The 23283-nt window shown below is 46.9% G+C and overlaps 9 protein-coding genes across 9 annotated transcripts; 4 read left to right on the forward strand and 5 right to left on the reverse strand.

Moving 5' to 3' along the window:
* Nucleotides 1-65: 65 nt before the first annotated feature.
* On the forward strand, nucleotides 66-788 carry FSUBG_7880 (uncharacterized protein; the record flags this gene model as incomplete). Its single annotated transcript, XM_036686230.1, has 2 exons — nucleotides 66-387; nucleotides 472-788. The coding sequence occupies 2 exons, from the start codon at nucleotides 66-68 to the stop codon at nucleotides 786-788; spliced, it is 639 nt and encodes a 212-aa protein (XP_036536670.1).
* Nucleotides 789-1006: 218 nt separating this feature from the next.
* On the reverse strand, nucleotides 1007-2488 carry FSUBG_7881 (uncharacterized protein; the record flags this gene model as incomplete). The annotated part of the gene is made up of 1 exon (XM_036686231.1): nucleotides 1007-2488. One exon carries the CDS (start codon nucleotides 2486-2488, stop codon nucleotides 1007-1009), a length of 1482 nt encoding a protein of 493 aa, XP_036536671.1.
* A 653-nt stretch (nucleotides 2489-3141) lies between these two features.
* FSUBG_7882 (uncharacterized protein) lies at nucleotides 3142-4626 on the reverse strand (the record flags this gene model as incomplete). Its single annotated transcript, XM_036686232.1, has 1 exon — nucleotides 3142-4626. The coding sequence occupies one exon, from the start codon at nucleotides 4624-4626 to the stop codon at nucleotides 3142-3144; it is 1485 nt and encodes a 494-aa protein (XP_036536672.1).
* A 688-nt stretch (nucleotides 4627-5314) lies between these two features.
* FSUBG_7883 (uncharacterized protein) lies at nucleotides 5315-6901 on the reverse strand (the record flags this gene model as incomplete). Its single annotated transcript, XM_036686233.1, has 1 exon — nucleotides 5315-6901. The coding sequence occupies one exon, from the start codon at nucleotides 6899-6901 to the stop codon at nucleotides 5315-5317; it is 1587 nt and encodes a 528-aa protein (XP_036536673.1).
* Nucleotides 6902-8078: 1177 nt separating this feature from the next.
* FSUBG_7884 (uncharacterized protein) lies at nucleotides 8079-11128 on the forward strand (the record flags this gene model as incomplete). Its single annotated transcript, XM_036686234.1, has 10 exons — nucleotides 8079-8434; nucleotides 8487-8645; nucleotides 9147-9233; nucleotides 9297-9424; nucleotides 9656-9720; nucleotides 9771-9834; nucleotides 9887-10467; nucleotides 10511-10641; nucleotides 10685-10933; nucleotides 10978-11128. The coding sequence occupies 10 exons, from the start codon at nucleotides 8079-8081 to the stop codon at nucleotides 11126-11128; spliced, it is 1971 nt and encodes a 656-aa protein (XP_036536674.1).
* A 104-nt stretch (nucleotides 11129-11232) lies between these two features.
* Nucleotides 11233-13182, reverse strand: FSUBG_7885 (cytochrome P450 monooxygenase 67; the record flags this gene model as incomplete). The annotated part of the gene is made up of 6 exons (XM_036686235.1): nucleotides 11233-11438; nucleotides 11488-11589; nucleotides 11638-11933; nucleotides 11980-12104; nucleotides 12149-12717; nucleotides 12765-13182. 6 exons carry the CDS (start codon nucleotides 13180-13182, stop codon nucleotides 11233-11235), a joined length of 1716 nt encoding a protein of 571 aa, XP_036536675.1.
* A 1882-nt stretch (nucleotides 13183-15064) lies between these two features.
* Nucleotides 15065-17151, forward strand: FSUBG_7886 (uncharacterized protein; the record flags this gene model as incomplete). The annotated part of the gene is made up of 7 exons (XM_036686236.1): nucleotides 15065-15208; nucleotides 15265-15301; nucleotides 15351-15816; nucleotides 15863-15993; nucleotides 16051-16160; nucleotides 16893-17038; nucleotides 17100-17151. 7 exons carry the CDS (start codon nucleotides 15065-15067, stop codon nucleotides 17149-17151), a joined length of 1086 nt encoding a protein of 361 aa, XP_036536676.1.
* A 1980-nt stretch (nucleotides 17152-19131) lies between these two features.
* Nucleotides 19132-20796, reverse strand: FSUBG_7887 (GABA permease; the record flags this gene model as incomplete). Its single annotated transcript, XM_036686237.1, has 3 exons — nucleotides 19132-19928; nucleotides 19977-20548; nucleotides 20600-20796. 3 exons carry the CDS (start codon nucleotides 20794-20796, stop codon nucleotides 19132-19134), a joined length of 1566 nt encoding a protein of 521 aa, XP_036536677.1.
* Nucleotides 20797-21810: 1014 nt separating this feature from the next.
* On the forward strand, nucleotides 21811-23213 carry FSUBG_7888 (uncharacterized protein; the record flags this gene model as incomplete). The annotated part of the gene is made up of 3 exons (XM_036686238.1): nucleotides 21811-22101; nucleotides 22151-22823; nucleotides 23116-23213. The coding sequence occupies 3 exons, from the start codon at nucleotides 21811-21813 to the stop codon at nucleotides 23211-23213; spliced, it is 1062 nt and encodes a 353-aa protein (XP_036536678.1).
* Between the last annotated feature and the right edge of the window lie 70 nt (nucleotides 23214-23283).

Genomic DNA, 23283 nt, shown 5'->3' on the forward strand with positions numbered 1-23283 from the left:
TATCCTATCCTAAAGTTAGAAGTTTTATCATCTCATCCACCAGTATGCCACCCCTTCTCATCAAAATGAAGGAGGCTGCCCAAGCTTTCTCGCGTATTCTCACCAACCATAGCATCGAGCATGCCTTCATTGGCGGGTTTGCCTTGAATGTACTAGGCAGCGACAGCGAGACTGTAGATATCGACGTTGAGGTCGCCATGGACCACGTCAAGCCGAATGAGGTCCGACCTCGTCTTCTCCAGCTTCTTCGTGCAGATCAGCGGTTTATCATTTCGAACCTCAAGCTCTTTTTTGTTGACCAGTGGGACTTGCGAGTACCTATCGAGACACTTGCTCGCGGTACCCTCGGCCTGCCTCGCCGATTCTTGGTCCTTCGACCAGGAGATAGTAAGTCCATGCGCCTAGTCTCTGGCTTTGCCTAATAGCCTGACTGCGTGCCGTGTATTATATAACTAACCCGGTTTTACACAGGATCAATTCCTATCCTCCACCCTAGCGTTCTCATTCTCACCAAGATGAAGCGCTCATGTCAGTACATTGGCAGTACACGCCCTCAGTCTGTGGTCAAGTTCAGTTCTGACGTCCGCGATATCGCCTACCTACTCCAATGGCTCCAAGACCATGGAATGAAAATCGACTTCATCAACTATGACGCGGTCTCGCCCGAGAGACTTTACGATTCTGTGCGAAAGATGCGTGCTCATTGGAGTTCTAAGGGCGAAATTACCACCGTCCAGATGCTGGATGATGTCCTCGAGGAGAGCGACAAGGCTACTATCATGAACTAAAACTATATGGATAATGGAGAGCATTTCAGGCAGAATACATTTTTTACGACCAAGAAAACAGGAAAAATCGAATATATGTTGCTCTGGCTACAGCTGTTATTGAGATGTCGGTTCCATGGAAGACATTGAAACATTGTTATACTCGGCGACTTCCACGTATTTCATACTCTTTAATTTATATCTTTTGCTGAGGTTGGCGTAACCCTACTGCCCAACCACTATCCAGTTCCGGGTGGATCTTCCATCCACCATTTACTGTATTGAAACCCAATCGACAGGTTATGCGAGTTAGTTCCACCATTAAACATCCCATCAAGACGTTCTTCAAGATCTAAGGCCTCTTGAAGCTTAGGGCACGCCTTTAAAAGATCATCAATATCTTGTCTCTCAAGTCCTTCCATGAACGACAGACCCACGGAACCCAGGTTTGGCACAAGCTTCAAGTTCTCAAAGACATCACTGTCCCAGTTGTGGAGTGAAGCTATCCACATCGTCTCCAGTGTCGTCCTGTGCGCAGAGAGGAAGCTAGCCACAGCGCGATTCAAGTCGATATCCGCTTCACCCAAAAATAAATTGCTGATGCTATCGTTTCGAACGTCTGAGATAAATGTTCTCAAACAAGATAGGCCGGACATGACCTCCAGGTCCTGGCCTTGTAGGGGGAAATTTGCGCCCAGGATCAAATGCTCCAGGACTTTCATATGGGGAACGAACAAGCTCAGGACACTTCCGTTATAATCCAAGTCGTCAAGGCACAGCAATTTGAGTGTCGAACCTAAGCCCTTGCAGAGTGTCGCCAGCTCTTCTGGAGTTATCCCTAAGCACGTAAGTCTCAGTCTCTGCAAGACTGGACAGCGTTGGCCTAGGATTTCGAGGAAGCCTGTAAGATCGTCTTCAGGACATGTCATGATGAACGATATTATATTCGGTGACAGATAAGGCAATAAGGCTTTTTCGGCCCAGGATCCCGAACCGCTGAAATCAACATGAGAAAGCTGCCCAGCAAACTCTTCAATCCGCCTATCCTGTTCAGGTATCGGAAAGTCTTCTGGGAAATATGTTGCCAGGCACAGGTTCCTGACTTTGGGACAGACGGAGAACAGGTTAGCCAAGTTATCGTTACAGGTTTGACTGAACTCGTCCTTCTGCCACTCCGTCTCAGGAGGATTCAAAATGAGAGTACGTAAATTAGGGCACCGTCGTGCTATGTCTATAACCAGTAGTTGGGAGGATATCTGAGGGCCCCACTCGATTTCAAGAGCCTGGACAAGGTTTTCTCGACGAGAACTAACCGCCAGTGATAGCTGGAACCGGTTCAGGCCTCGAGAGCTTTTCAGTCGTGAGTATTCTGGAAAGGAGTAGAGATATGGTTCGGTAAGACATTGGAGGGTCGTGGAAGTACAAGCTAGCGATGATAGAGTCTTGGCGCGGATATCTTTTTGATCGTAGCTGCAATTGTCATAATGCAAGACAATTTGTTTGACGATCATTTGATATATCTCTGTTGGAAGCCTGGATGTTGGGACACCCGAGTACCTGTCTCGCGACCCCGTTGACTTGGGGGGCTGGCGGCGAATGTCAACTGCGGCTTCAGCATGACGGTCTGCCATCTTGTCTTCTGGCTTTCGTTCTGAGATTCCGACAAGTGGAAAAGCGATAACACGTGACTTGCAACGATCGAGGTTCTTGTCTGCCGTCATGTAAGCTGATTATACTGATGAATGTCGTTGCCTGAAACCTACTTCTCTTCTCAGTGGTTGTGCCAGTGCCTATCGTGATGGAGGTATGTGTTACCAAGCCATATGATGTCGTCTGGCAAATAACTGCAAATATCTTAGACACAAGCTTTCCTAGGTCGAAAAGCAAGGCAGAAGCAGGATTTAGAGGAGAAAGAAAATAAAATATGCTTTTCAGCAAGGAGCTGGGATCTATGTTCACTCGTGAGGAGATGGGCATAAAAGAAGGTTTGCGTATCATGAAAGCCAATAAAGTTACTGATTAAGTCACCACAAAAGCATATTATTCTATTTCTAATGGGTGTTGAGGCTATGTGTAAAGTTAATTGCGACTTTTTAAGTGTGTTGGCTTGATATGTTTCGTTGAGGCTTCATAAGCTTTAGGCATCCATCAATAAGGTAATTGAAGTCTTTGACTGGATCAAAATTGCCAGTACCTACTAAGAAAGCACGCACTGTTAGAATTTGCACATAACCATACGTCAGAACTTGACTGCTGTAAGTGGAATTACAGCGTTGCACCAGGGATCATCATAGGTGTAGTATATTACGAGCCTCTTTCTACTACTGCTTTGTTATCTGTAAGACTACTGGTATCTGTCTAACCAGTATTGATCCTAGTCATCCGGAATAACCCCCCAGCTACCACAGCTCGCATAGGACCAGTCGAAGTCTCTCTTTTCATTAGACTTTTCCCCATAACGCTTGACGGAAGCTTGCAGTTTAGGACATGCTGCTTGTAAATCTTCCCGTTCCTCATCAGTCAAAAATCGACCGACCTCTAAATCAAGACACTTCAATTTATTTGCCCCTTTGATTGCCTCCAAAACACCGACGTGGAGACCATGCTGGCCGGTGATACTGATGCTCTCCAGAGTATCACCTTGAGCGGTAATCATGTCGCATATAGCTGTCTCTCCTTCAAGCGAATGAACAGGGTCGCACTTGCGGTGGCTCACTCCTTTAAAACGCTTGAGTCGTGGTGGACTAAGGCGAGACAGAGCAAGTATTGATGGCCAGATATCATATAGGTGTCCCAGATAAACCTCTTCGACTACCGGTAGTTGTTCCAGGAGTTGAGGGATAATAGTAGCCTTCGTCGTCGTGCGCCAGTTGAGATCAAGAGTCCTCAGAGTCTTGCCCCATTTCTGGGATGCGTCCAAAAGACTCCCCAGATCGAGATGTCTAGAAGAGCCGATTCTCAGTCGTTGAAGTGAGCGACATCCCTTCGAGATCGAAATTATGTCTGATGGCTCGGAACGGGGAAGTCCTTGGACGTGCGTGAGCTGTCTCCAGAACTTTAAGAATCCCTTGTCGGTTCTGTACGCCTTGCTAACTTCAGAGTCAGAAGTCCCTGCATCAAGACTAAACCTCGTAACATGTGGGCAGTCAGAAAAGAGCTTTCCCAAGAATTCCAGGTGGGAGCGAGAAAGCCCCCTGTTGGTCTCGACTATCTCCAAGCGACTGAGGTTTGGACATAGCTTGACAATCTTGAGCCAAATGGAATTGCTAGACATGCATTTGACGTTGATAGACAGTGACTGGACGAGAGGTCCCCGGCGCGGCTCAATGGTCAAAGAAAAGCGAAACATCAAGATGGATGGGATCCCATCGAACATGCCACTTCGGGGGTGTTTGTACAGGTATGTCTCCAGGATTTCTTGAAACAAACGACAGGAACAGGTCAAGGATAGCAAAGTCTTTTCTCGCCTTCTTTTGCTCCGCGGACAAGTTGGATATTCGCCAATAATATGATCGAAGATCATATAGTAAATCTCGTTAGGGAGATTGGGAACCCAACTTGTTTGTCGCCGAGATTCTGCTGGGTCGTGTGCTATGACCGGGGTCGGGAACTTTTGGCGCGACCAGCTCTCAAGATACAGATCTGTTGCGACCTGAGCTCGACGCTGTGCTTCAGGGTCATCGGGCCTTTGCTTTGCAATAATTCGTAATGCCTGAATGCTTTGTTGCAATCTACATTCAGGTGGACCCTTTGATGGCTTATTCTTCCCCAACTTGCTCTCAGGTGGACTCTTTGGTCCCTTCTTCTTCCGTAAAATGCGCCTAGGCGGCGCAATCTTTGGTGGATCGTTCTTCCACATAGCGTTTTAGTACTAAGTTCTCTTCGGGAAGAACCTAACTGGGATGGCAGAAATGATTTGCTTGTAGGTCAAGTATTTGCGCAAAAGTGATAGTGCTCAAGCTTGGGTCTGAAGGATAATGTCTTACAGGTAGAGAGAGATGGGTAGCAGAAGACACGTTGCTTGATTTATATATTTCAACTTGTATAAGGATCTGGTCTGCGTTTCGAAATTGAAAGCAAAAGGGGTTTGCTGTAAAGTCTCATCAGAGGTGCACGCCCTCTAACGAACCAGCTTGAATGTTCTTGCACAGGGCTCGAACTTTGTCTTCATTTTTCTAACTTCCGAGCTAGTAATAGCCGGAATTTCGACGTCTCAGGCGCGCAAGCTTCGAGAAGGGTTGTTTTACCTACGTTAAACCTTGAGACAGGACCGAATTCCCTCAGTTGACCTCTCTAGAGTCTAATTCAACCTGTGGTCTGCGACGCCCCGTCCTTTGTTCCTCTTAGGCTGTGAGTATATATTTATATCAACCGCCCATCTGCAAGGCTATTCATAATTGGCTGTTTAAATAGTCGCCCTGTTTAGCGGTGTTGGGTACATAATATGCAAGTGTAGGGCGATACGGTTGGATTGAATCTAAGGCTAGAACTGCGAACTAATGATACAACATTAATATATGCAAACGCGCATTGTGATACTGGCCTAGCTATGACCATCTCATAGGATGGCGTACACTTCCCCAGCTTGTCTCTACCACCTCTACATTATCCTCCTCGTAGTTTATAGTCGTCAAGGTGCACTCAGTCAAGAACTCTCTAACCACCACTAGTCTTGTGTCTGGCTTTCCGAGCTTCGGACATGCAGTGATAAGACCTTGGATCTCTTCTTTGGTAGGTATATCGTGCAACGGTACCCGAAGGTTCTCCAAGTTCTTTGCCTTCTGGAGGTGCTTGAAAATGTCCGTGCCGAAGTTCCAAAAGTCGAATTCTTGATCTATAATGAAGGTATTGAGAGTCTCGGAATGCGTAATAAAGATATCAATGATGGCCTGGTTGACGGTTTCTGAATTTGCCAATGGGTCATGGAACATCGCTTCATCAACTCGCCATCGAAACGCTTTCAGGCGTGGAGCGTCCGGCTGAGCTATGGCATGGAGATCTAAGAGACAGAATCTCGGTTGCGGACCCAAGCAAGGCTCCTCCAATCTTGGAAGATGGGGCAATATATGAGCCAGGATTCCGTCACTGAGATACCTGATTATGGGGTGGTTGATAGCAAGAGACCGTAATGTTTTCCCCCATGCTTTGAATCCCATTCGCAGGTCATTTAGAGACAGTTCTTCGACCCAATGTAATTCCAATCTTTCTAAACTGGGAGTATGAGAAGACAGGTCCTGAAAGAATTCATCTCCCTTTACACAGTCCACTATGTCAACAGTGAGAGACTTGAGATCTGGGTAATCAAAGTGAAGAATCTCTGTGATGCAGTTGATTGACCCAGATATGTCCAAGTGGCAAAGCTGTTTCGCAAATTTTGTGTATCGATGCGAAAACTTTGCTGTTTTCTCGACAGTCGTGGCCCGAGACTCATGAAACAAATTCCAGGTCCACAAGCCCCCGTAGCTGAACTCACTAACCTTGGGACAATCGGCAACCATGTTACCCAACCGCTCTACGATGTTCTTGGGAGTCGAGTATGTCCAAACCAGTTCAAGGTGAGTGAGGTTGGTACATAGCCTGAGGGTCTCTAACCATGCTTCGTACTGGAAGCAAGGTGGCCAGGATTCGCATCTCAGTGACCTGATAGTATGAGCTCTGCGGGGTTCAACAGCCAGAGCGAAATAAAGAAGCCACTGTGATTGGACACTTTCCGATAATCGTTGGGATCTGAGGTTTGTGTACAGGTACTTCTCACAAAGTATCTGGAAGATTCTACAAGTAGATGCCAGAGATGTCAAAGTACGGGCTCGTAATTTCATCTCCTCCGGGGACTTCCCATTGTTATCGTTGACGAGGTACTTGATTATCATGGCATAGATCTCTGTTGGCAACCGAGACACCATATCCGTTTGTAAGCCATTAAGACATTTCGACTCTCTTCTTTTGACCGCACGTTCCTTGAAGGCGAGTTCGGCGAAGCGAAATTTGCGACATGTATCAATAGCTGCTAGTGCTCGTCTTTGTGCGTCTTTGTCGTAGCATCTTTGTTCTGATATAGTGCATAGGGTGTTTGCGAGTGTAATAAAACTCTTTGCGATTGGTGTTTTCTTGGAATTGGCCCTGTGAGAAAGCATGACGATGGGTATTGTGTCTTACGGCTGAATTTATCTGTCAATGATATGAAAAGAAAAGAGAGATCTGGTTGTAAGGCTAAGTAAGAACAATACTTATAGCCAACGGCTTCCGCCAAGTCATCTGGAAGTTCAAGTTGTTCATTTAAGGTCTGATTCTTGTTGAAGAGTTTTGTAGTATGACAGGCATAATTTCACGTCTAAGAGTTATTAATGGATGTTATAGATGTAACTTTGGATAATTGAGAATATGAAGACTAGTAAGTAACCTTGTTACTATTTGCTGCCTTTAGAAACTACTAAAGCTCTTGTCTACGAGCACTTAGGGAGAGTTAAAGAAATATAGAAAGGATAAGTGTAGTAAAGGATATTAATTCCTGGGTCCCCTAGTTAGTAAACATGTAATCAACAACAAGATGTCAGAGGACAGTGATGTCTACAGCAGATGAAAGCGTAATTTTGAGTTGATAAACCTGACAGTTAATGCCTACACCTCGCGTCTTACAAGTATTGTCAACAAAAAGTCGAGAATACATAGCAAAGTCGATATAATCTGGGCTTGTACTCATTGTATTGTGCATGTTTAAGCTCCCGGATAAGCCTCAACAGAACATCAAGGTTCAATCCCACTCAATACAACCAATGAAAAGGTCTTCAGCGGCTTTACGTAGCTTCGTCTCTGAAACCTTATCTTCATGCTCTGGCACTGTCACTTCACTACTGACACAATTCTACAAATTTTAGATAAAGCTTATTCGTCAACTATTATCGCGTAGATTGTCGGAAAACTCTCAGGGCAATCTGTCATTGCGTGAAGTTCCTGCAGATGACGTGCCCAAACCCCACATCACGACATGTCGCGCCATGAAGATTCGACTGGGGTCGTGACGACTGACAGCGTCACAACCGTACAGTATTCGTCATTTGTAATCACTATTGCACTCAGTAAATCTGACTAATATCTCTAATTGTCTCAGCTCGCGCCTCACCGCTTTCCTCCGGTAGCGGCTCGTCGGGGTAATCGCACAATTCCGGATTACAAATGCGCAATTAATGGATCGGATTATATATGAATGACTTAGATATCCCTAATCGTAAGAGAAATACTGCATATTCATTAATCAATCACTTCTTCACTACTCAAATCCGTCACCTCACGTTCGCATTCCACACCATCAAAATGCCTACCTCTCTGTACGACCTCATCATCCCTACCTTTATCAAGGGTCTACAAACCTTTGACCACGTCCTCACAAAAGCGGAGCAATACGCGAAAGAAAAAGGCCTCAACGCCGATGAAGTCTTCCCCCAAGCCAGGCTCATAGACGATCAAAAGCCCCTCGTCTTCCAAGTGCAAACTGCCACCAGGGCTGTTCAGACAACCATTGGCCGCTTGACAGGCGTTGAGCCCACATTTTTTGAGGACAATGAGAAGACCATTGCCGACCTGCATGCTCGAATTCAAAAGGCTCTTGAGGCTGTGAAGGCCGTGAAGCCTGAGGATGTTAACTCACGCGAGGATGTCAAGGTGGAGCTGTAAGTTCTGCCTCTGAAGTATACACTACGACATTTCACTGACCCCTCAAAGCCCCCGGCCTGATAAGATCCTCTATCTCACCGTCAAGGAGGCTACACTCTACCATGGACAAACAAACTTCTTCTTCCACATCGTCACTGGATACTCCATCTTACGTTCAAAGGGCGTTCCTATTGGAAAGGCCGACTATCTTGGAAACTTTCTTGCTCAGTAAGTGGAGCAGATGATACCTAGAACAGACAAATAAGCAAAAGGCTTTGCACAGGGCATTTTTATGGTTGATACGGTTCTAAATACTTTGAACAGTGACAAGTATAGCTCTCAGCCAAGGCTTTGAGCGTGAAAAATCTGATCCATCGCTAGTGATTGCCATGTAACATGTTTATAGCCACCAGGTGCGCCAAGGACACAAACTTGCGCCACCATGAGGCCGCCGTACTTCTATTACGCTATGAAGGGTCATCATTAAGCATGGAGTAAACAAGCTGGTGACTTATAAATGTCTCTTTATTTTCTAAGCTTAATTTTGACCTACGGCGCCCTTTGGGATCAACCCCAGTCCTTCCCAGAACCATGTCCTGACGGCCTTGGCCAGAAACATTTCTGCGCTGCATATTGACCCCTTGTAGCCAAGATGAAGCTGATATCAATCTTTATGGCTATTTTCGGCCTCACAGTACCGGCTTTGTCCTTATCTGATAAGAAAACCAGAGCGAATTCAACACTGGAAAAGGCAATCGCTGCCGTTGGGGAGGAGGGGCTTGCAAAACTGTCGAAAGTAACTTACGAGTGCCAAAGGTGAATCCCATAATCAATCTACTCTAACTAAGCTTACTATGTTAGAATCTACCGTTCTCGTAGTCTTATGCAAAGCTACAATCTCATGCGCGCAGATGTTTCAGCAGCAACATCCGGAAAGCAGAACATATCTTATGAACTAGACCCTCCGTTGCTTCGTCAGCGAATCGACCGCCGTATACAGCCTTCACGTGAGTGCATCATCCAGGCTTTGTGATAATAACTGATAAATGAGACTCTTGGGGATGGGCATCGCCTGAATTAGAGCCCATGGAGTTCTCTCTCGTGGTTTGGACTGGCGATGGTGACTCTGCTTGCTTTGTTAAGGGGAACAACCAAGTCTTTCTTCCCCGGAACGTTACATCTGGCTGTGGATGGTATGATTTGGTCCCCCGATCTAAGTAGACTCTTGCTAACTGTAGAAGCTGCATTGGCTGCTAATTACGCTACCGAGGCTGTCATGAAGTCTCCTGGCCTTGTTGAGCGGGTGAGTCTAGTACATAATCGAGTCTTCAGATACCATGCTCACACATCAAGATTCGAAAGTCAAAAAGTTCTGAAGAACGCGAGGTTGCTATAAACGGCATCAAGTTTCCCGCGGGTATGTCTCAAGGCTCGTAATCGATCATTTGCTAAAATCGTATAGTTTATAGCAATCTTGATAAGCTCCCTCGTCGTTGTCGATCCAGACACATACCTACCATATATCGTCCGCTCAGAAGAACAACATCCGATTTACGGAAACGCTACCAAGGACGTATACCTCTCAAACTACAAAGAAGTAGAGGGGGTCAAATTCCCCCACACTATTCAGACGATCTACAATTCATCTAGCCAACGACTCAACGTGGTCCTCGAAGACTTTGTCATCGACAAAATCATCGCTACAGCAATATTTCCCGGAGATTTCTTCGATCTTGTTCCTCACGGTCAGAAAGTAAATACATCGGAAATGCCTCCTGGTGTACCCAGTGGCCTTGTCACAGATTACAGCACGAGTTTACTCGGATCCCCAGTCAAGAATGTCAGCGTCGATGCTTTGAAATCAGCTAGTCCTGTCGTTCTTTTGCAGTTGTACTGGCTCATCCTCGATGATAGCCATGATCTGGGATTCAAGCAGCTTATCATTGAGTTTGAGACTGAAGTTATTGTGTGCGATGCACCGCCCTTCTGGAGCGAGGCTGTCATGGAGTGGATTAAGAAGTACATAGGCAAGAAGGTCACCTACGTCGCGGTACGTATATCATAGCCGTATTTTCTGTTGACTGACAGTTTAGCCTTCACATCACCACCGAGATCATAGTGGTGGCGTAGTCGATTACGTCCGTGCTGGCGCCAAGTTGATCATCCCTGAGATGGCAGTAGATTACTGGTCTAGCATTCCAGGAGCCCAGTTCATCACTTTCAAGTAGGTCGAGCTTCCATTCCAATACTTGGCTGACAGATCCTAGTCAAACACACCCTTACGTACATCGAGACAACAAGGTCCAAGCATGGTTCAACTGGGCTGATCAAGCGCCTCACGCCGCTGACTGGACTTATGTAATGGTTACAGAGCGATGTCCTGACAAAGACTCATCGATTTTTGTCTACGAGGCTGATACGTGGGAGGCTGGGCTCAGTGTTGATCTGGGTAATCAGCAGCAGATGAGGCAGTGGTTGGATCAACTTTTGGAAGATGGCCTTCCAAGATCTACGACGTGAGTATTCGTGGTGGTAAATGGATTTGACTAACAGTGTGCAGTGTGATGCCCACGCATGGATGGATTACTCCGTTGGAACAACTAATCAACATCACGGCTTATCCATACCCTGATTTTGACATTGGTCGTTGGAGGGAGGGTGCAGCGATTTGTGATGAATCTTCCGCAAAGAAGCATAAGGATGATAAGTGATAAATGCTCTAACTGGGTACCATAGCTAATGCTCTTATACTACCTGGCTTTTTAAGATAGCAATCTACTCTTCCTGAATATCTCCCAAAACCATCACAAGTATCTTACCCTTCAACCTTGGCCCCGGCTCTTGGGGTGAACACCATATCCAGTTTTGGCAGCTCCAGAGTGTAACAATCTCTCAAGCCATCAATGAAAGCCTGGGGATTCGTTCCCGGTGCGAAAGCAATATCGTATCGTGAGAGAATATCCATAAGGACGTAACGCATCTCCATTAGACCAAGTTGTTTTCCAGCACAAACACCACGGCCTGTCATGTCAGCTAATGGCTGGAGCGAGGAAGAAAAGGGAAACCCTACCAGTGGAGAATGGAGCGTAAACGGAGGCATCCTTGATCAGCTCCGGCCTAGTAGTCCATCGCTCAGGGATAAACTCATTCGGCTTCTGAAAGCAACGCTCATCTGTGTTGTGTCAGCAACTTAGTTATGCCGGCTACTCTTGAGTCATACCTCGGTACATGGTGTAAGAAGGGTTATGTACGATCGTATCTCCGGGGATGTAAACACCATCAATATCCATCCCTTTCGGCGGTGTCATCCTTGGAAGACCTGACGGGACAACCGGATAAAGACGAAGAGACTCATCGATACAAGCTTGTAGATACTGTAGCTTACCTAGCGAGATGAGGTCAGATTCTTCGTGAGTGCTCTTATAATCGTCAATCTCGGCCCGGAGTTTGGCCAGGACATCGGGGTGCAGTGCAAGATGGTACAGGAGACATGTGGTAGAAGAAGAAGTGGTATCACTGCAAAGTTAGCACTATCTATCAACAGCTGAGGTATAATTCCTACCTGCCAGCGATGATAATTAAGTGAGCATCTCCACAAAGGTTATTATAATCTTGTTCCGTTGGCTTCTCAAGTGCATCATAATCTTCCAGAATATACGTGAAAACATCTGGTTCTTGGGGTTGGTTCTGCAAAAGTTAGATAACTCTCCACTGTGCCCTTCAATACATACCTTTCGTCGGGTCTCGACCTGATTCCTGATAAAAGCCTGGAACTTCAGATACGGATTGTTCAGGATTGGTATAGCCGCAATAAGAGGGAAGAACCAAATAAGTCGTCGAAATGCGCCCATAAAGCCTTGTGTCTGGTGAGATTCTATAAAGAAGTCGTGTTCTACGCCGTTTTCGAGCATATTAAAACTCTTGCCGAAGGCGAGATCACCCATAATGTCGAAGGTGTAGAAGTTGACCCATACGGATACGTTGAATGGTTTGCCTTTCATATCGTCGATGCGATCGGTGAGGAGTTTAGTGTACTTGAGGACTCGGTGCTCATAGTCTTTAAGGGCTAGTTCTTGTAAGATTTCATAGTCTGCTATAGGGCAAAGGAGTACTGTGCCTTTTGTCGTGAATGCCCTGTCCCAGGCTTTGCGACGGTTGGCGTGTTGTCTTTTCCGTCTCTCGGCGAGAAGATTGGTCCACGGATGAGAAATACCGTAAAAGGGCGACTTTGTTACTGGTGATGCTGTAGCGTGAATAACACGGAACGAACTTGGTGTCGCGATTGAGATCTCGGTGGGCCCTTAAAAGTGTCAGTCGAGAGACTACTTGTACTTCACATGAGCATACCAATTCTCACAATATCTCCATACTTCTCATGGAGCTTCTGCACTTCGAGATACATATGCTCTTCATCAACTGCAAGATAAGTAGGATAGAAAGCGGAGAGGCGCGCGAGAAATGGCCCGGGGAAGCGATTCAAGCGGTGGAAGAAAGCTCGATATGCTAGCAAACTGACCGTGATCCCGGTAGTAAATGAGGCAAACCATTTGTTGGTCACCGATAAAGCTTGCCAGACTGAGAACGAGTAGATTTGGGTGAGGAACAATGAGACCGTGACCTCATACGTTGCCCATGCCTTGATAAGCTTGACAGTCCAAAGATCCCATTCTCCGTGACGGAAAACAAAGATATGCACGAGTACTCCGAGGATGAATGCTGCACCAAAGGCCTGCGGAGTCTCAAGATGAGCTTCAGTCAACAGCATAATGGCGATTAACCTATTGCGCAAAGCAGGATAGACAGCAGAAAACCACTCCCATTTCTGAGACCACGGCAGCTTCTTGTACCTTCTGCATCTAAGGCCTAATGACGAAATAGGTTACAGGAACTTTTGGGGGCCGACATGCGTTACAGGTTGTTGTCAAGAGTGGGTTGCAGCGAGGGCCTTGGCGAATTACCAACTAGCGAATGTGCTTATTCAACGTCTGTATAAGCATTGTAGGTTCTATGCCGCGCGCTCGGCATAAATATTGGCTAAATTACATCAGTGTATGCTTTGCCTTCGGGTGATGTGATGGCCTTGTGCAGGATAAATCATATCATTGGCTTTTTATTGGGCTACAGGATGGCATGCTGCATGGCTTTATGCATATGAAGCGGCCGCTAGATACTGTAAATGGGCTTGCGGCCGAGACATGATGTGAGGATGTGCGCTTCTGGATAATCCTTCCGAAAGACAACGGAGGGAGAAGAGACAAGATTGAGGTTTTAACTCACTTGTAAGGCTGCTTGTTCAGCAAATGTGGTTGTTTATTGCAATCGTCGTAGTTGTTTTCTCGGAAAATTCCATGTGAAGACAGTCAAGCTGCATGAGGGCGGCGTAGAAAGCCCCCTCCCAGCGCCAGGAGACACGTTCAGCGAATTCGTTCCGTTCAGATCATTTCCGGATCAAGCGTTGCACGACAGAAGCACCCATTGCAACTTGGGAGCCTGTCTTCAGTTACATACAACACGCTTGATTGGCTCCCGCTTTCTCTCTGGAAGATCGGACGTGATCTGCTCCGTCGCATCTCATGATTCAACGTCGGGTCGCATCAGACGGTGCTCAGTACCACGAGACACTTGATGTCATCGGTCAAAGTAATTATTTTATATTGAATAGCTTGTACAAATGGAGCCTAATTCTTTTATGACTGGCTCTAAGCAGCAATAGAAGACGAAATAAGGTGCTGATCTCACTCCGATGTTTCAGATATTAGGTCCTTCGAATCACAGCAGTATACCACTGGTTAGCGCCGGCTTTGGTTGTCAGCACTGTTGCGTTACATACATCAATATTCCGGCGGGGAAGCTCCACGGTAGGATTTCTTTCATTCTCGGAGCCCAGATTCGTGCTTTTTTAAACGGGGCACTGCAAGTCAACTGGCGACAGTTGCGGTGTTAATGAGATGAGGCTTAAAATTTCCGTCATGATTGATGGATTACAAATTGAGTTTCAGTCCATCAAGCGAAGTCGATAAGTTTGCATCGTAACTACAGTAACCAAAAGCAGTTTAGCATGAGTCTCCACGGAGATAGCGATTTATGATCACCACGGAGTATCACGGCTCAACCTCCGATCCAAAGAGGGGTTCACCATTACAGAACCTTGGCGGCCAATTGACATATGGAATTCCTTCTCAACAAGAATCACTATGACCATTAAAAAGCCACGAAAATTATAGTTTTCAGCAATAATAGTCTAGACTCACGACGTATTAACTAATTCGTACCATTCGTAAACGCTGGAAACCATCGGGTTCCCCTCCGATATGCGCTAAACCTCACTATCAAACGCCGACTTTCTGCGGATCCCAGGGCCATAACGGCCCCTAAACCCCGGATTTTCCTCCACTGGCGATGGCACCTTCAAATCTGGCCCCGAGAGCTCGGCCTCCAAACGGCGAGGCTTTTTTTCAAGACGAATGATGACCTTTGCCCCTCCTGTTTATGGTTCCCCGCTCGTAAAACGGCCGAGGCAGAGATAACAACGGTTTCTCCTCCTTTCATCTCGTCATTATCTTGGACTGTTCGAGCAGTTTGGATGACCAAGATGATCTTGCAACCTTTGTAGACGGACCGTAGGCAATAGCGACGGACCCGACGTCATGGCCGGGCTGCAGTCCGATATCTATGCCGCCATCAGCATCACTTGGGTCGCGGCGTTTCTGGCCCTTGGTCTACGACTCAAGGCGCGACGAATGACTAAAATGAACCTTTGGTTCGACGACTACTTCGCCATAATCGCCTTGGTAGGGTTGACTTGATCACCATATGGGACCAATACGCACGTGCTAACAATTTCCAGCTCTTTGTATCGAGTTACTGCTCCGTCACGATATACTGTACGCAGGACTTCCTCCAACTGCGACCGCAGCCACTTACCTCGTCTAGGGACGCATAGCTACAAACTCGGCCAGTCCATCCTCGCAATCGCAGATCCAATCGAAGCGAGCCGTATCCAAGACCGTTCGCGACTTTTGCTCTGGATCTGCGAACTTCTCTACGCCTGTTCGATTGCATTTTGCAAACTCAGTATTCTCTGCTTTTACTGGCGGGTCTTCAAGTACACCTCGATTCGATACGCCATTATTATCTTGCTCGTCGCTGTGAGCATATGGATCACTATCCGGACTTTCATGGTCATTTTTCACTGCGTCCCAATCCGAGCTTATTGGGATAAGAGCATACAAAGCGCTAAATTCCCGTTTAACGAAGCGAATTTCTTCTTTGCTACGATTCTCGTACATACGACTATGGACTGCGTTATCTTGATTTTACCGGTCATCGAAGTTATGAAGATGACGCTACCTTTATCTCAAAAGTTGGCTGTTGTTGGACTTTTTACATCTGGAACCATGTACGTTGAGCTTCGCTTGGTAATTTGCTTGTCTAACGGCGTACAGAGTCTGCGTTGCGTCAATATTTGTTTTGGTACATTCGAAATTATATGATCCTCGAACCGACAACATACCAAAGGATATGGCACAAAGCATGATGTGGGCGGCCGTCGAGATCAATATCGCAGTTTTCTCTGGTACGGACTGACCTCCCTTTCCACTCCATCAAGACCCGTTGCTGACACATGTTCCAGCTTGTCTTCCTATGCTCCGACCCATCTTTCGTCACTGTCTTCCAGGACTCGCGACAACAGAAGAGTCAGCACAAGCACCGATCAATTTACCAGCCGTTGTCCTGCCAGGGGTAAGGCTCACCGAAACGAGATCGAAGAAGCGGGAGTCTCGGAGATCAGGCATGTCTAACGGGCTATATGACCCGGAGTTGGGTGTCTTTCATGGATTTTCGGATATATCAAGCATCAGAAGCGTCGCGTCTATATCAGAGAGCGAATCCACGCCAAGGAGCACATAATATTAATACTATATTTAGATTTGAACCCTTGTTTTGTTCCACCATGATTTCTTAGGGTTCAATCAGAGCCAGAGAGCAGTGACCAACCCGCTTGAGGATCTTGCCTGCCCTATCATGATTACATCTTCCAATTATCGTAGAATGTCAATGCGAGTCACTGGTATATGAAGATCCTAGCCAGGGCTGATATGCAATTCCATAGTGACTGGGATCGAAGAACATACAGCTGACCCACGTTTGCCTGAGCTGCGTCCGGTTTCCTGAAAATACCTCGTATCCTTGCAGTGCTTAAAGTTCGTCTGCTGCTGCTCGCGCTCATCACGCTCGCATCTTGGAAACCTTATCAATGTTCCGAACCGCCACTAGGTTCAGTCTCTAGCCTTGAAGTGGTTCAAAAGCAGTGCCATGCCTTGCAAATAGTACCAAATATCGGTCGTGGCATTCGTGCCTGTCTGTAGTGTCCGTCGATTCAAGTCCTTCGAGGACTAGCCTGAGCTGCAAGTCCGTGAAATATCGTTGAGTGATGTCCTCCTCTTTCTTGACGGACTAACTGAGACAATGCAGGTCGATGTTCGCTGGGGTCGGCACTTTGCTCGGTTGGGACAGGCTTCGACTATTGAGGTTCGATCTGGAGAAGGTTGCGCGATGATGATCATATGGGGTCTGCAGCCTTCGCTCGTCTTCCAACTCCGTCAACCTCTTTATTTATCGTAGGTTTTGTGTCGGTATCCCACTTTGTTAGGTCTTCGCCAGATCTACCGTGGCCGACAGTCCACCAGGAGGGGTCCAGGTCCTCGTCGCCGCTCCTGCCAATCTACCATAAGACCTTGACAGCCTGTGCGCTTATCTTGTGTCGTAGCTTCGTGAAACTTAGAAAGGTCGTGCAGTCGAAGGTATAAAGGTTCGTCCAACTTTCATAGTTCCATAAGCTGGTGAGAATATGAGGGCATAGATATGGATGACAAGGCCAACAAGTACAAGAACCACCATGGCAAGAATGACACCCCTTTGTCGATTAAGGCGGTCGAGGGTATTGACGTCCATCCTGAATATCGGGTGCGGCTGTTGGTTCCGGCGGATACAAGATACAGGACGAAAGAACGGGTGGCTGACGGATTTCTTGGGGCTAAGAGAGCCTTTTGTAAGAATTGGGAAATTGGGTTTGGGCTTATTTCCAATAGCGGCACAGTCCATACTGACCTACCAAGGTGTTGGTTGGTTGCGATGTGGAGTCATGGAGGACCCTTTGGTGAGGCTAATTGGATTTATCGTAAGTCTGAGACAGGGATCTGTGATGACATTGGTCAGACAGGACCAGCACTCGAACCGCACATCCGACGCGTACTAATAGTACAATTCTCCGACTAACTGCTATTATGGTTAATTATCAATGTAACCATAAAGCCAATTACTCAAGTCTACAGGACTATGATCTATATAGAGTACGACGCACGTTGATATTCTCTTCAAGGTTCTGAAACAGCAGTGACGAGTCCAACTCCCTGGTAAGTTAGACAAATGTCAGATGACACTGATGACAACCAACACCAGTCCAAGCGTGCAGCTTGCGCAGTCCCAATGGCAGCTGAAGGTCCCATTTACGAGAAGTCATCATGTCAGCGCCAACGAACCTATCCCTGGTGATCACATGCGGCACAGTCTTAAGAAAAGGACATCATCACTCCTTTCTGCTTATTCCTATGAAGACAACGTTGTATCAATGGAGGGTTTTACTTGGCATTGTGATCAATTGGGCTCAGCGAGGAACCGAAGAGGAAGATTTTACGTGCCCCTGCATTCGACTCCGCTCAGGTCGCTTGCAGTGCGTGCTGTCATCGCGATGGATCATCTTGTGTTCTAGAACGGCCATTTATGGGACGGAGACCGGATCTGGAATGTGCCAAGAGGCGTTGGTCGTTAGTTTACAGCTGTTGGTTGAAGATTAAATCCTCGCTAACAGACCTGTTATTGATGTCGCTAAGAGACAGCGGAGGCGCTAACAGATAAGATAACGCCAAGAGTCAATAGTTGCCAAATAGTTACGGAATAGCCGGATACCAGCTGAACCTGTATTGAGCAAATAAACTTAAAAGCTGTGCAGCCTGAGAAAACTGATATTGCGAATCCCCTTTCGTACCAGTTCGTTCTTAACGTATTGCGTCAAAAGAAATGCTTACGGTTCAAGCACTCAGCAGATGGAGAGAGAGAGTACCTGTAATCCCTGTTGCTTAGCCGGTATTTAGCCGGGTTGCTACCACCCCGAGTGGTGAATCGGGACACGCTTTTAAGCTAGCTACCCTGTATCTGAACATCTTAGTTTAAAAAGATCATCAAGTTACCCACGAGAGGAAGAAAGCCTCAGATTGTTTGTAAAATTGTTTCCTGAATCTCTCACAAGACTAAAGTGAGCATTTTGTGGATTTATTTCGTGTTTTGCGACTTGTATAGGTACCTCGCTTCACTATCAGCTTTTCGCACGTCCGGCTCTTAGTAAAACTGGGTTAAAAATAAGACAAGCACTGCGTATGTTGCGAGCGAGACCTTATATTACACAACGAAACAATGGGCAAGACTTGTATAATTGAGGCCAAATTTAAACACAATTCGGTGAGATTGGCATGATACCACGGTGAGAAAGAGTTACTTCGCATGAGCACAAACATCAATGGCAGGCGTGGGTTATCCCAAATCCCAGAAGTCAAGGAAAGCCAGTCAGTACGTTGAATAAAGATTTGGTCAAAGAACGTCTATTATTTTATTTTATATGTATGTATGGGAATACTCAAGGGGCCATTCTTCATGATCATTCGGATGCGTTTGCAACGACGAACTCAAGAATGGTCAAGTTGGGGCCATTCCAATGCTTTCTAGCGTGTGTAAACCACAGCCCAACAGCGATAGCTAGGACTGCGACCATGACCGGGCCGCAGTAGTTCATATTCTCGCCAGTGACTGGGAGAGTTGACGGGAAGGGGAGGAAGATAATGACGTAAAGGGTATAAACCAGAGCAAAGATGTTGACGGGAAGACCAAAGCGACCTAGGTTCCATTCCCCAAGTTTGATAGTAGATCCCGAGAGACGAACGTAGATAATACTGGCAATGGCGATAGCATAGCTAAGGTAAAGAGCCAAAGATGAGAGAGATGTAATGGCACCGAAAGCAACGTAAGAGGTGTTGCCAATGTTGAGAAGGTTCAGAGCGCAGACGAGGAAGACGGTGAGGATGATGGAGCGGGTAGGTACGCGATGAGTAGGGCTGACATAGGCGAAGTAGGCAGGCATACCACCATCACGAGACCAAGCCCATGTTAGACGGGAGACAGATGCGATATTGGCCAGGTTGACACTGAAGGAGATGATGAAGAGACCAGCTATCATGGCGGTGGTGGCCTTGTTGGAGCCAGTCACATTAAGGAGGATAGCCTGAATCTGACTGGGTTGCTCAAGCATGTCCTCAACAGAGCCCATGGCGGAAATGAGAACGTTGACCATGATGAAGCCGAGGACGCCATTCATGAAGATGGACCAGAACATGGCGCGAGGAACGGCAGACTTGGCCTTTCGAGTCTCTTCGGACATGTGAATAGCACTATCAAAGCCTGTAAACAGTTAGCGAGGTCACGACGGGAACTCTAATTACAACTTACCAGTAAAACTCCATACGCAAGTCAGCATGCCCAGGTTCCATGCGATGTACTCATTGTCCCAACCAGACGAGATGTTGCGCTGCAGCCAGAAGGACGAAGGGTTTCGAGGACCCATCACGACTAGAACAACGACAAAGATGACGAAGAGACAGACGTGAAGAACACCAGCGACAAGTTCAATCCATGGAATGAGTTTAAAGGCGTAGACGTTCATCAGCCCATGGACCAAACACATGGCGATGACAAGAACGGAAGTGTGCCATCCACCAGCGACATAATTGGGATGATTGATGCTGATCATCGACTCGAGCAGGATGATAGTGACGTTGGCAATAGCGGCCAACAGCGACACATAGCCGAACCATGTCGACCATCCTTGAATCCAAGTCGCGAATCGCTTCACCGATTGAGGTGCCATATAAAATGTCCAGTGATACTGCGCCCCGGCGACAGGCTGAATGGAGGCCATCTCTCCCAACGACGCAGCCTGGGAGATGGCGCCACAGAAGACGATAATGAAGCTAAACAGGAACGTTTGAGGTCCACCATTGAAGAGGGCAAAGTACATGTTTCTACCATCATCAGCATCGTTGCGACCGTGACATAGAGTAGGCGTAACTTACGAGCACATACCCTCCCATAGTGCCATATACGTCAACGAAAAAGCAAAAAGCTGCGAAAAAGAAAACACCTTTCGCGTTCGTGTAACATTGTAGATGTTGGAACCCTCAGGCGGCCTAGCCGAAGCGTCAACGCTCACAGGAACAGGTTGTTGCTTGCCCGAGGCTTCCAACTCAATGCTGTTACTACCGTGTGACATCGTGAACCCAGAATATGCGAGCGATATTGAATGCAGGAACACGAACCAACAAACTTCGGGGTAAGCAGATCCTCAGGTATAAAAAGTGCCAGCAACGAGTTACCTACAGAGTGGACCTATCGGGGAAATGCGAACGAGCTATTGCCTGAAACAAGTAAAGAAGCTCTGGCATCAAAGTTGAGCGACAGATCCTCAACGGATGGAAGGTGGAGTTAGGCGAGGCGAGATTGCCGCGAACAAGGCCGGCAATAAAATCGAACGGGTTTTGTCTGTGGGATTGTGGCGTCGCAGATCATTTCTCGTTGGGAAATATCTCGTGGAACCGCTTGAGATGTAACGCCAAGTGGACTTGAAGGAATATTGCTAGCAGGGACCAGGCTTTATGTACCAAGAGCCACAAGAGATATCATATTTTCGTGTTCTCTTTGCTCTTTTCTTAATGATCAATACTGAGCGAAGAGACGGGGCAAAAGAGAGAACGGAGGTTGCATTGCTTGGCTTACTACTCCGCATATTTTGCTGAGCGAGAAGGCAGGGATTGTAATTGTCATCACCAACCTGCGTAGATCGACGAGACAACAATCATCTCATAGGCCACAGTACAGAACAGCAAGTCTCCACTTGAAGACGAACAAAAGTGGACAGTACATAAGAAACTTGAAACGTGTGTGCCCAGTGGTCCGAGATAGAGTAGTTATCCCGGTACCTTGAACATGAGAGGATCGCACCGCAAGCCGCTGACTTCAACGACCCAGACAGATTATCACTGCAGCTGAGGAAGTCGAAACACGGCACGATCATGCGATCCTTGCGTTCAATTCATGGTTCATCGTGTATGTATGTCTTAATTTAATTACCTGGTCATTCACATTCATGCTGTCACCTCGCCCAATGCAACTCTATTTATTTGACAGCCCCGAATGCTACCCTCTCCCCGTCTGCTCGGTAGCATTAAAAACCAACACGCCGGTCCCTTGCTAAACGCTCCGAAGGGTATCGAGTGCTACGCAGACGATGGACCAAGTATCGCAAGCGGCTCCGCCGTTTTACCCGTTGACGGAGAGTAACCATGCTGCACTTGTTGTCATCACTGCTGTTATTTTCTTCATCTATGCGATTCTTGGTATTATTGGGAAGTTGATCATTCGGTTGAATATTACTTCTATGAAAGATTTCGACGTGGGGTTGCTGCTTGCTTCGTTGTTGTACTTTATACAAACGGCTTGTGTTGTTGCTGCTTGCAATTATGGACTTGGTGAGCATCGTGATGCTCTGTCTGATGAGGACTTTGGCCGTTTCAGCAAGGTAAGTATTTTTCTGGTGATTAGGGAATGTTGCTAATACAATATGTTAGCTGATGTATGCGTCACGAATATTCGGGATTCTTGTTCATGCGACGACGAAGGTCTCACTTGGGCTTCTTATCCGACAGATCGATCGGCAAGGCGGACTCAATACTGCGAATATGATCCTTGGCGGAGTTGTCGTTGCATGGGCTATCTCTGGATTATTCGCGACCGCTTTCCAATGCTCAATGCCGGAACCATGGCTTGCTGAGAACGCAGCGCAATGTCCGAACCAAGGGCCAGTCTTTCTGTACAATGGCATCATGATCATCTTGACAGATATCGCTCTGTGTGTTCTCCCAGTTGCAATGATGTGGGAAGTCCAAACCTCGATGCGAAGAAAGATGATCGTCATGGCGCTTTTCGGCACGCGACTCATTGTCCCGATCATCACGATACCCGAGCTTGTTCACGCACGATACATGTTTAACAATTCAGACGACGTCACATGGCAAGCTGTCTCGATGATGATCTGGGGTCAAATTGCACTCGGCCTCTCAGTAATCACAGTCTGCATCCCAAGTCTCAAAGGCGTAATCGACAGTCTACTCGGTTCTACCGCTGTCGCAGCTATCAACACCCCATACGAACTTAAAGACAGCGGTAACGGAACCGGTCTCGAGATGACAGCTCTTTCCGACTCACGAACGAAACAAACATCGAAGCAAGGCAGTGGCTTAGGTAGTGCTCTACGAAGACATTCAAGACCACGGCATAACGATCAACCAACGTGGCGAAGGGACGTGATGGGGCAGGTACGAACTGAAATAGCGAGTGGAAGCGATAGTGTGATGAATTTGACGGAGGGGGTGATGGTGAATCGGGATTTCGAAGTATCTTACGATGATAGACATACTTCACGTGCTGATTCAATGGGATCTAGTGAAGGTGCATATCGGATGTAGGGCAGTTTAGCGTTAGTAACAACAATGGCATTATTCCTTGCCTTAATTCATGTCTTATGATTTACAAGGCTCAAACGTCGGAGAATTAGCTCCTCCTCGCTCGCCTCAGCCGCACCACGGGCGCAAGACGGTAGATCTGAGCTTCTTCAGTTCCCTTCTCCCGTAGGATTCACTAACGTACTCGGTTGGAAGCAAGTATCGAACAAAGCAAAACCGCCGAGAAAAATGAAGCGGCT

Source organism: Fusarium subglutinans, assembly GCF_013396075.1.
Source record: "Fusarium subglutinans strain NRRL 66333 chromosome Unknown NRRL66333_c0000102, whole genome shotgun sequence".
Taxonomy (NCBI): domain Eukaryota; kingdom Fungi; phylum Ascomycota; class Sordariomycetes; order Hypocreales; family Nectriaceae; genus Fusarium; species Fusarium subglutinans.